We start from the raw sequence: 12,938 nt of genomic DNA, 5'->3' as shown, positions 1-12,938 counted from the left end.
CTCCTATTGAAGGGAGGTTATCATGTAATTAATGCGTTCAGGGCTCTAACTGAACATGCAGTTGGAGAGAAGGATTTTTGCCATCTTAGAGTATTTCAGCAAAACACTTCAGTTAAACCTATTAATCTTGCACTATACTCTAGCTAGACAAAGGGAAGTCAAGGGTCAATCAACAGATTTGTTTGCTACAGAAGTAGGAAAAGAACCAAAGACCTGTTAGAGGTTGATGCTGTGATACAGCAAGGGGTAGCATCAGAGCTTCATCGCAACCCCTCACGTGATGACATCTCCTGTTTGAGTATGAAGGTTGAACAAATGAGGACAACGGTAACCATAGAATGACACAGATGTACAGAATAAAGCCATTCGGTCCAACTGGTCCATGGACCACCCGAGGCTCCTCCCACCCAACTCTATCAGCACAATCTTCTAATCTAGTGGTTCTCAAACTGGGGTCCACAGATCCCATGGAGTCTGAAGAGACTTTCCAGGTGGCTCATGACACAGGGATAGCCTTACAGGTGGATGACCGTTCAGGGTGCTGTGGTAAGAGCAAGTAATTGAGTGGCAGATGGAGGAGTGCTCAGTTCTCCCTGCGCTCCTGCTTTCTCCGTTCCCCTAGTCTTCTATCCGTGCACTGCTGCTTCCCATGCTCCTGTTCTATCCAGGTTCCTGCTTTTTACATACTTTGCTGTCTCTATGCTCTGTTCCCACATTGGCCCTGCTAGTGCCCCCCTCTCCCCCCAGTCTACTCTCTAGGCTCCTTTGAAGGCTACATAGACTGCAGTGAGTGTTCAGTGGTCTTATTTTGATGGGAGGTCAGAGATTACTAATCCATTTGAAAAGGAGTCTTTAAACCAAAAAAGTTTGAGAACCATTGTTCTATTCCTTTCTCCCTCTTCTGTTTATCTAGCTTTCCCTTAAATCCAACTATGCTATTTGCCTCAACTTTTCCAGCCGTAGTGAGTTTCACATTCTAACTACACACTGGGTAAAGAAGTTTCTCCTGAATTACTTATTGGATTTATCAGTGACTACCTTACATTTATGGCCTTTTTGGATATGGTCCCTCATTTTGGAAACTGTCCAAGTATGAACTCTTGAACAGCACTGACCAGTCATGTTGACAAAGACTATTCAGATTATTATATTGTAGTCCGTTTTATTTGGCTTAGTGATAACTCCAGAACAAATTTACAGCAGAACGAACTATGGTTTGATTTTTTGAGGACCTTTGCATATCATTTCAATCCCATATTTTAGCCCATTAAACAGTTCTTCCCAATTATAGAGTTTGTACAGAAATTGCATTTGTGGGAATATTTACAATGGATCAACAGATTGCATAACCAAAAGCAAAGAATCAGCTTGCATAACAATGTAAGACATGGATTAGGTACAAAGGATATGTTTCGGTAGATGAATTTTGAACTTGTCATCCAATAGCACTGCTGGAGTGAAGTACAGGGCTCAGACAGTACAGCGTTTTCAGGGAATTTTAGGCTATTCCATTTTTCTGTATGTGGTAGTGCTCAAGAAAAAACAAACTTTTTTTCTGTAATCAGTTGCTGCAGCCATTACTTTAAAGTACTAAGTTAAATACCTTTATTCCCATCTACATTCAAGTACATTATAGAAAAATATATTTCAATAGGGCACAGAGTTTATCAAGATCAGCTAATTTCCCCAACTACAGATGTCAATATTTGTACACAGAAGATGATTCAGTGGAATCTGTGAAGAAAACTCCGAGTAACAAACCTAAGATGCTTAAAAATGATGTCACTAGTTTAGAAATTAAAACAAATACACTATCCTCAAAATAAATATTAATTCTTTCAATAAATAGGGTGGTTAAAAAGCTGTGTCTAGGCTTTAGGGCTCCTCTGTTGAAGAGCAACAAAGCAAAAAAGCTCAAAATGTGGGTAAGGCAAGATCATGGCAGAAATTTATGTGATCTTATGACTGGTTGCAGACCAATGCTGAAAATCAGATACGCAGGTAGGAACTCTTCATTCTCCTTGGCAGAGAAAAGCCTCAACAGCTACAAATTAAGTTTACAATCTGGCTGTGGGATAAGTACCTCTAGGAAGCCCACATGGTCACCCAAATTTCTGTCTGTCATATTTCTGCATTTGTTTAAAAAATGACGACATTTATGACACTCTATACTAATCAATGATTTCCACAATAATAACACTGTTTTTCCTTTTAGCAACTGACATTGTCAGGTTTCTCCTGGATCATGTCAATATTTGCAGGCAACCCTCTCCACTCAGAAAAGTTTGAAAATGACTGAGCCATTGGAATCTCACCGATAAGCACTTCTGAATGTCTGAGGTGCGAGTGAGGTGAATTAAAAAGGCATTGGATTAAAAAAAAAAATCTTCTAGGGATGCGTGTAACAAATATAAACCTGGAACTTTTGGATATCAAATTCCAGCACCTGCCTTATCGGGGCAAAATAGACGACCCTCATCACAATGTAACCATTGAAGCAAACCTATTGAGGAAAAGCCACCATTATTCATCACCCCTGAGTGTAATCCCCAAAAAAAGGGTAGCACCTTACTAAAGATGCAACATGTCTCAAGATGACAGCAGAATAAGTTATAAACATCTAAGATCTTTCAAGGTAACAAAAAATTACAGTGTAATTTTGTAATTACATGATTTTGACCATCATATTGCATTATCACAGTTTATCTGGATCCTTGATTGAAAAGGGTGTCAAAAATATTTACACACTGAGCTGTACACATTTTTTGCAGCAATATACAGATAATTCTTGTACATACACATGACAAACTACTAGCAGTTTCCACTGTAGTTCTACACTGCGAGAAGGTTGTTCATCTCCCACTTTTGTGTGGTCTTTGCAGAATCGCAGTCAGAGATGAAAACTTGGTGATTAACCTCGGAGCGGTCTAAGCACTTGCCTGTGGGAATGTGTGTGAATCTGTGTAAAGTCTGAAAGAAAAGGCAGACAGGCTACTTTCAATCAGAGTCATGTTGATTAGACAAAGCCGATTTCAGCCTAGAATTGGCATAAAAAGGTCTACAGCCAATATCCTCCTCTTAACCAGTGCCACCTAAAAAGAAAAAGATTGACTGGCTGTTCATCTTATAGTATTTGTAAACAGAATAGTTGTCGTGCTCACCCCTGTAACAGTTATGCCTTTTTTTGGAAAAAGTTAATTCATATCAAATGCATCCAGGCACTCCCCTTCAAGAGGTACCATTGTAAATGTAAGCGTGCTGAAGTTATGAAGGAACTGTACAAAGTATTGACATAACCAAGATTGGGGTTGGAGGGAAAAGGTGAGGAGGATGGGGGGAGGTGATGAGGATAGGAGATGGGGGAAGAATGACAGGGGGCAGGAGAATAAAGAGGAGGGGATGGAGGTAGGAGATGCCTGGATGATTAGTTTGTTATCGGAAGAAAAATAGTTTCCTGTGGTCCAATTAATTCCTCAGTGGCGGGGGCATTAGCCAGTGATAATTCCACAGGGGGATTCAGTAAGGGAGACAAAATGCTATTTATGAGGTAGGGATGGTGGTGGGAAAAAGAAATGGAAAGATCCTCACTTGTGGGGCCAGAGATAATTGAGGAAGGGGACAAAATGCCAAAGGCCAGTGTGTGCATGGGAAGCTGGGTGCACAGTGGAAGCAGGGGAGTTGTAAGGAAGAGAGAGTTCCCAAAATGCTACTTATATGTGAGATATTAAAAAGCTCAATATACAACTGAGCAGCTGATGCTATGTTACATTTAACACTGAATAAACCCATAACTCCACCAACAGCTGAGACATTATGGCACAGAAAGAGGTCATTTGGTCCATCAAGTCTATGCTGCCTCTCTGTGGTGCAATCCAGTCAGTTCCATTCCCCTGCTCTATCCTTGTAGCCCTGCAAGTTTATTTCCTTCAAGTGTCCAACCATTTCCTTTTGAAATCATTGATCGTCTCTACTTCCACCACCCTTGTAGGCAGCGAGTTTTAGGTCATTACCACTCGCGACATAAAAAGGTTCTTCCTCACATCTCCTCTGCATCTCATGCTCAAAACCTTCAATCTGTGTCCCCTAGTCCTTGTACCATTAGTTAATGGGAACATTTTTACCTTGTCTACCTTATCTAAATCTGTCATAATATTGTACACCTCTGTCAAATCTCCTCTCAATCTCCTTTGCTCCAACGAAAACAACCCCAACTTCTCCAACCTAACCTTGTAGCTAAAAATCCCTCATTCCTGGAACCATTCTGGTAAATCTCCTCTGCACCCTCTCAAGGACTCTTGCGTCCTTCCTAAAGTGTGGTGACCAGAACTAGATGCAATACTCTAGTTGTGGCCTAACCAGAGCTTTACAAAAGGTTCAGCATAACTTCCCTGCTTTTGCATTCAATACCTCAATTTATGAAGTTACTATATGCTTTGCTCTCTCAATATGTCCTGTCACCTTCAAAGATCTATGCACATAACCCCCAGGTCCCTGCACACTCTTTAGAACTGTGCCATTAAGTCTTTATTACCTCTCCTGATCACTTCTGCCAAAATGCATCACCTCATACTTCTCTGTATTAAGTTCCATATGCCACTTGTCTGCCCATTCTGCTATAGCCTTTCTACGTCTTGTTGCAATCAATTGGTATCCAAACTGTTTGCTACACCTCAAAGTTTGGTATCATTGGCAAATTTTTAAATTTTACTCAGTATTCCAATATCCAAGTCACATACACACATTATATATATATATACATATATATATATATATATAATAGTAGCCCTAGCACTGACCCTTGGAAACACCATTGTCTACCATCCTGCAGTCTGAAAAATAATCACCTACAATGACTTGCTGTTTAATGTCCTTAAGCCAATTTTTTATCCAAGCTGACACTGCCCCTTCTATTCCATGAGCCTCAATTTTGTTAATCAACCTTTTATGAGATATTTATCAAATGCTTTATTAAAATCCATATAGATATGGATATGGAACGGCCGGGGGGGCCGTTCGTGGATGTTTTGGGTGTTCGGGGCACCTTTTCACAGGACTTCTCTCGGGTCCCGCAGCTCCTTCTTCACCTCAATGGACTTACCGCATGCCGTGGCTGCAGACACTCTGGACTGTGAAGACAGCAGGATCGGAGATTAAAGTATCGGCAGCTGTGCTCGTCAGTTTCATCCGGATCAATTTCATTGAGAAAACAAAGAGCAGGTGTGGCTGGGGGAGGGCAGTGGGCCCAGGTAACATACACTAAACTAACTGTTAACTTTTAGATAGGGCTAAAATGAACTGATTTAAAGAGCCAGGGGAATTTAAACAGTTTAAGAGGGCAGATTGGGGGAGAAAACGTTAGGGATGGGAGCAGATGGCCATGGATAGAGTTGAACAGCAAGGGAGCTTCCGAGGGAGCTTCCAGCCCAGGAGCCATCTTGAAAGCCAGAAAGGGGGCACCATCTTCACCCCGCACCCCCTTCCCCTGCACCCCCCCCCCCACCCCCTCCCTCTACCCCTCCCCCTTGCATCCCCTCCTCCCACCGGCACCATCCTACACCTGTGTAGGGGCCCCAACAACCCCACTGCCTTGTGGGCGTCTCGGGAGAGACCAAGGCTAAGGGAGTAAACCCTAACAGAAAATCAGGAGCGGAACCCCGTAGGCGGTCATGTGTCACCTTTGGCATATTTCCGGCAGTTCCTGCAGCCATACTGGTGCCAAACGTCGTGTCCTGCACTCCTTTGGACCCCACCAGAAAGGCCGAGAGGGGGGTTTTGACGACTGGGCAACTCTCAACCTCCATAAATTTGCCCAGGCATGCGCCATGGAGAGGTCACTCCATAGTTGCCTCACAGCGACTGAAACAACACGGAAGGCAGCAGTTACGGGTTATAAGTCCAGATAAATTGGCGTAGAAACTGGGCGCCACGGGTTGCCTTTGTCGGTGGGAGAGGTCATTGCACCTCACTGGACAGCTACCGCCCGCCTGAAACCGGGCAGCCCCCGGTCAATAAGGTTCTGTCCCGCCACAGTCTGCCTGCTTCAATGGGTGCTTGGAGCTCAGGGTCATTGCCCGAAAGGTGGACTGATACACCGCACCAAACAACATGAAAAAAGGAAAGAAGGTACCAGCCCTTCGCTTTGCAAGCTGGAACGTCAGAACTGTGTGTCCTGGCCTGTCGGAAGACCTTACACAAATCAACGATTCTCGGAAGACCGCCATCATTAACAACGAGCTCAGTAGACTCAATGTGGACATTGCAGCACTTCAGGAGACTCGCCTCCCCGCGAGTGGCTCTCTAGCAGAGCAAGACTACACCTTCTTCTGGCAGGGCAGGGATCCTGAAGAACCAAGACAGCATGGAGTGGGCTTCGCCATCAGAAACTCCTTGCTCAGCATGATAGAGCCTCCCTCAAATGGCTCGGAACGCATACTGTCCATCCGACTGCTCACCACCTCTGGTCCAGTACACCTACTCAGCATCTATGCTCCAACACTCTGTTCCGCACCTGAAGCTAAAGACCAGTTCTATGAACAACTCCATAACATCATTAGCAGCATCCCCAACACCGAACACCTATTCCTACTGGGGGACTTTAATGCCAGGGTTGGGGCCGACCATGACTCATGGCCCTCCTGCCTTGGGCACTATGGCGTTGGAAGGATGAATGAGAACGGGCAGAGACTGCTTGAGTTGTGTACCTATCATAACCTCTGCATCACCAACTCGTTCTTTCACACTAAACCCTGTCACCAGGTTTCATGGAGGCACCCAAGATCACATCGTTGGCACCAGCTAGACCTCATTGTCACAAGGCGAGCCGCCTTAAACAGTGTTCAAATCACACGCAGCTTCCACAGTGCGGACTGCGACACCGACCACTCCCTGGTGTGCAGCAAGGTTAGACTCAGACCAAAGAAGTTGCATCATTCCAAGCAGAAGGGCCACCCGCGCATCAACACGAGCAGAATTTCTCACCCACAGCTGTTACAAAAATTTCTAAATTCACTTGTAACAGCCCTTCAAAACACTCCCACAGGGGATGCTGAGACCAAGTGGGCCCACATCAGAGACGCCATCTATGAGTCAGCTTTGACCACCTACGGCAAAAGTGCGAAGAGAAATGCAGACTGGTTTCAATCTCATAATGAAGAGCTGGAACCTGTCATAGCCGCTAAGCGCATTGCACTTTTGAACTACAAGAAAGCCCCCAGCGATTTCACATCCGCAGCACTTAAAGCAGCCAGAAGTACTGCACAAAGAACAGCTAGGCGTTGCGCAAACGACTACTGGCAACACCTATGCAGTCATATTCAGCTGGCCTCAGAAACCGGAAACATCAGAGGAATGTATGATGGCATGAAGAGAGCTCTTGGGCCAACCATCAAGAAGATCACCCCCCTCAAATCTAAATCGGGGGACATAATCACTGACCAACGCAAACAGATGGACCGCTGGGTTGAGCACTACCTAGAACTGTACTCCAGGGAGAATGCTGTCACTGAGACTGCCCTCAATGCAGCCCAGCCTCTACCAGTCATGGATGAGCTGGACATACAGCCAACCAAATCGGAACTCAGTGATGCCATTGATTCCCTAGCCAGCGGAAAAGCCCCTGGGAAGGACAGCATTACCCCTGAAATAATCAAGAGTGCCAAGCCTGCTATACTCTCAGCACTACATGAACTGCTATGCCTGTGCTGGGACGAGGGAGCAGTACCCCAGGACATGCGCGATGCCAACATCATCACCCTCTATAAAAACAAAGGTGACCGCGGTGACTGCAACAACTACCGTGGAATCTCCCTGCTCAGCATAGTGGGGAAAGTCTTTGCTCGAGTCGCTCTGAACAGGCTCCAGAAGCTGGCCGAGCGCGTCTACCCTGAGGCACAGTGTGGCTTTCGTGCAGAGAGATCGACTATTGACATGCTGTTCTCCCTTCGTCAGATACAGGAGAAATGCCGTGAACAACAGATGCCCCTCTACATTGCTTTCATTGATCTCACCAAAGCCTTTGACCTCGTCAGCAGACGTGGTCTCTTCAGACTACTAGAAAAGATCGGATGTCCACCAAAGCTACTAAGTATCATCACCTCATTCCATGACAATATGAAAGGCACAATTCAACATGGTGGCTCCTCATCAGAGCCCTTTCCTATCCTGAGTGGTGTGAAACAGGGCTGTGTTCTCGCACCCACACTTTTTGGGATTTTCTTCTCCCTGCTGCTTTCACATGCGTTCAAATCCTCTGAAGAAGGAATTTTCCTCCACACAAGATCAGGGGGCAGGTTGTTCAACCTTGCCCGTCTAAGAGCGAAGTCCAAAGTACGGAAAGTCCTCATCAGAGAACTCCTCTTTGCTGACGATGCTGCTTTAACGTCTCACACTGAAGAATGCCTGCAGAGTCTCATCGACAGGTTTGCGTCTGCCTGCAATGAATTTGGCCTAACCATCAGCCTCAAGAAAACGAACATCATGGGGCAGGATGTCAGAAATGCTCCATCCATCAATATTGGCGACCACGCTCTGGAAGTGGTTCAAGAGTTCACCTACCTAGGCTCAACTATCACCAGTAACCTGTCTCTAGATGCAGAAATCAACAAGCGCATGGGTAAGGCTTCCACTGCTATGTCCAGACTGGCCAAGAGAGTGTGGGAAAATGGCGCACTGACACGGAACACAAAAGTCCGAGTGTATCAGGCCTGTGTCCTCAGTACCTTGCTCTACGGCAGCGAGGCCTGGACAACGTATGCCAGCCAAGAGCGACGTCTCAATTCATTCCATCTTCGCTGCCTTCGGAGAATACTTGGCATCAGGTGGCAGGACTATATCTCCAACACAGAAGTCCTTGAAGCGGCCAACACCCCCAGCTTATACACACTACTGAGTCAGCGGCGCTTGAGATGGCTTGGCCATGTGAGCCGCATGGAAGATGGCAGGATCCCCAAAGACACATTGTACAGCGAGCTCGCCACTGGTATCAGACCCACCGGCCGTCCATGTCTCCGTTATAAAGACGTCTGCAAACGCGACATGAAATCGTGTGACATTGATCACAAGTCGTGGGAGTCAGTTGCCAGCATTCGCCAGAGCTGGCGGGCAGCCATAAAGACAGGGCTAAATTGTGGCGAGTCGAAGAGACTTAGTAGTTGGCAGGAAAAAAGACAGAGGCGCAAGGGGAGAGCCAACTGTGCAACAGCCCCAACAAACAAATTTCTCTGCAGCACCTGTGGAAGAGCCTGTCACTCCAGAATTGGCCTTTATAGCCACTCCAGGCGCTGCTTCACAAACCACTGACCACCTCCAGGCGCGTATCCATTGTCTCTCGAGATAAGGAGGCCCAAAAGAAAGAAAGAATAGATAACATCCATTGCATTCCCTTCATTAACCTTCTCTGTTACATCATCAAAAAGTTAAATTAGACACACACGATCCGCCTTTTACAAATCTGTACCGGCTATCCTTAATTAACTTGAAACTCTCCAAGTGCCTGCTGATTTTTTCCCCCGGATTATTTTCGAAAACCCCGATGTTAAATGGACTGACCTGTAGTTACTAGGACTGTTCTTGCATCCTTTCTTGAATAAGGGTATCACATTTGCTACTCTCCAATCCTCTGGCACCTCCCCCACTATCTGGGGAAGATTGGAAGATTATGGCAAGCCCTTTCGTTATCTCCACCCCTAATTCCTCTAGCAACCTAGGATGCAAGCCATCTGGACCAGGTAACTTAGCCACTCAAAGCTTAGCCAGCCTTTCCGGTACATCCTGCCTCTCCATTTTCATCCCATCCATTACCTCTACCATCTACTGATATTTTGTCAGTAGGGTTAGTTCTGTCCATTCATTTTGTTTTAATATATTGAAACTATTTATCTTTAATGGATGATATCAATCACCAAGTAACTAATGACCATTCACTGCAAGCATGCAGGTCTGATGACATTATATAAATAGTGCAATGTTATGAGTCCTTTATTAAGTACTTATTAAGCATTCTAGCCTTGCCATGTGGCTCTAAGCATATATCATCCCCTTTTGTCCCTAATAGGACAAAATCCACCTCTTACTACCCACTTATTATTTACATGCCAGGAGATGATTTTGGGTTCCCCTTTATGTTAACTGGCATTTTATTCTCATATTCTCTCTTTGCCAGTCTTATCTTCCTCTTCACTTCCCCTCTCACCTTTATTGTATTTGACCAGGTTCTTGGTTGAAGAATTCACCTGACATGCATCATACACCCTCTCTTTTTGTTTCATCATATTCTTCATCGACCTCGTTATCCAAGGAGCCCTGGTGTATCAGGTATTGCAGTAAAACTTTTATTCTGTGCTTTTCCATTGTGATACTATGGCGTAGGATTTTTCAATGCAGTTTGAAATGAAATATAACCCAAGCAGTGATTTTAATAGATAGACACACTTTAAAAAAAATCAAAATAGTACAATTATAATTGAAACTTACAGCTCATCACAGGTTATAATTTGAAAATACAATTGTGCATTAACAGGACAACATTAAGGCTAGACTACTGTTACGACCAGGTGAGAAAGGGGTCTATGTTTCCCCATCAGCCTTCACCTGGTCTTACCGTAACATGGTTCAATTTTAAACACATTTTTTTTTAGCTCCCTCTTAGTGAACCTTTGTTCACTAACTTCCAATTATAAGGCAAATAAACTAGCCAAACAGATTTCTGTAGAGTCCTTGATTGTAGGTAGGTAGGTCTTGCTTTTCATTGGGGCCCAGTATTCTTCTTAAACCTTGTTTGATGTCGGAGACTTCTCTTTTGAAGTTCATGTGTTCTCAGTGGGTCCAGAGGCCTGAGAGAAAGAGATGGGAGCAGACAGGAGAGGTCTTCTCACTCCAGGAGCAAACAGTCTTTCTCACTCAAACTCTTTGTACAATTCAGAAAAACCCAAGTTGCCAAGCAGGTTAGTCATGTGACTAACTGGTCTGACCACGTCTGTTTGTGGATTCTTTTGTCTTAGCCGACCCTGGAATGTCTCTTCTTACATACAATACCTGGTGCTCAAAGTCCATTGTGGGTTAAATTGTAGCAAGGAATACCCCTTTGTCCCTCCAAGTACTGTCTGTTAGTATGCAAATGTGATTTTTTTTTTAACAAGTCCTTTCTTCACTCCAGTCACAGTTGAAAATCAATGATCATATGACAAAATTAATATGCCTCATTCTTGGCAGGTTGGGGTCTGCATGACACCTCCACCCCCCAGCGGAATGAAATGCGGAGAAATATAAGATACAGGAAAAAAAACATGCATTTCTCTCACTTATTCACAATCATTCATAAATCCTAAGACTTATTACAGCCCGTCTTTCCTTGGGACCAGTGCTGTTTTAAACTGCCCTTTTTGGCATCCCAATAAACATGTGGTTCTCTGGGGAGGTTTTTCTTCAGTTTACCCATTTCCATGACTGCCTAGGGTGTCTTTGAGATGGTTAGGTTTAATTAGCCCTGAGTTGGAATTTTTTTCCCCCCCAGGAGTGTTAGTAGCGGACAGGTCTATCCTGAACTCTCTTTCAGTGCTTTGCTGAGTCATGCAAATGCTTTTGACTTCAGGGGATGGGTAGTTCTCTATTATTTGGTCTGTGGGGGAGGATTCTTTGCTAAGTTCCCCTTTTTCTCTGGGACACTCCTGCCTGCAGGTATTTGTGCAGACTCTACTGCACTCCTCTGTGGCACTTCAACTAGGCGAGGCATCAACCTCATGGTTTCTCTGCCCCCCCCCCCCCCAGGGGTCTTTCTTTGTCTCTGTAGGTTCCTGTAAATGCTATTAACAACTCTGGTGGGGTGCCTCTAGTGTCTGCATTTACGTAGGAGGATGTGGGGTAACTTTTCACATTTTTCGGGGTTGGGTGACCAGACAGTAGGAGTTTTCATCCAGGATTCCTTCTGGACTTCCTTTAACCTGCCCCCTTGGTCGCTTTTTCCTCTTCCCATTCTAACCTTTTGCCAGCCTTGTGCCTGCCTGTCCCCTTTTGTTCTCGCCGGGATCCCTGCTGGAAGGGCCGCTTAACACCAATACAGGACTTAGGGGTGCAGGTTTCACTGTAGGTTGGGGTCTCCGCTCAACATGACACATGTGGCAACTCCTGCAGTATTCCATCACATGTGACACATCTGACATGTGGGAGTCTTTCAAACATCAGTTGATTAGAATCCAGGACCAGCATGTTCCTGTGAGGAAGGGAGATAAGTTTGGCAAGTTTCAGGAACCTTGGATAACGAGGGATATTGACAGCCTAGTCAAAAAGAAAAAGGAAGCATTCGTAAGGGCTAGAAGGCTTGGAACAGATGAAGCCCTTGAGGAATATAAACAAAGTAGGAAGGAACTTAAGCAAGGAGTCAGGAGGGCTAAAAGGGGTCATGAAAAGTCATTGGCAAACAGGATTAAGGAGAATCCCAAGCCTTTTTATATGTATATAAACAGCAAGAGGGTAACCAGGGAAAGGGTTGGCCCACTCAAGGACAGAGGAGGGAATCTATGTGTGGAGCCAGAGGAAATGGGCGAGGTACTAAATGAGTACTTTGCATCAGTATTCACCAAAGGGAAGGACTTGGTGGATGATAAGTCTAGGGAAGGGAGTGTAGATAGTCTCGATCATGTTATTATCAAAAAGGTGTTGGGCGTCTTGCAAAGCATTAAGGTAGATAAATTCCCAGGGCCTGATGGGATCTACCCCAGAATACTGAGGGAGGAGGGAAGAAATTGCTGGGGCCTTGACAGAAATCTTTGCATCCTCATTGGCTACAGGTGAGGTCCCAGAGGACTGGAGAATAGCCAATGTTGTTCCTTTGTTTAAGAAGGGTAGCAAGGATAATCCAGGAAATTATAGGCCAGTGAGCCTTACGTCAGTGGTAGGAAATTATTAGAGATGATTCTTTGGGACAGGATTTACTCCCATTTGGA

At 44.9% G+C, this 12,938-nt stretch overlaps 1 protein-coding gene across 2 annotated transcripts in view; it reads right to left on the bottom strand.

The window, feature by feature from the left end:
- Positions 1–1,157: 1,157 nt before the first annotated feature.
- galnt7 (UDP-N-acetyl-alpha-D-galactosamine: polypeptide N-acetylgalactosaminyltransferase 7) overlaps positions 1,158–12,938 on the bottom strand; it is a 188,287-nt gene continuing 176,506 nt past the window's right edge. For both annotated transcript variants that reach the window (XM_068029290.1, XM_068029289.1), the window contains exon 12: positions 1,158–2,970. In XM_068029290.1, coding sequence (XP_067885391.1) covers positions 2,833–2,970 — 138 coding nt within the window. In that variant the 3' untranslated portion in view covers positions 1,158–2,832. The remainder of the gene's footprint in view (positions 2,971–12,938) is intronic.

This window comes from Heterodontus francisci, chromosome 4, assembly GCF_036365525.1.
Source record: "Heterodontus francisci isolate sHetFra1 chromosome 4, sHetFra1.hap1, whole genome shotgun sequence".
Classification (NCBI taxonomy): Eukaryota; Metazoa; Chordata; class Chondrichthyes; order Heterodontiformes; family Heterodontidae; genus Heterodontus; species Heterodontus francisci.
Note: the sequence above shows the minus strand (reverse complement) of the source record. Positions and strands in the feature narration are given on the sequence as shown.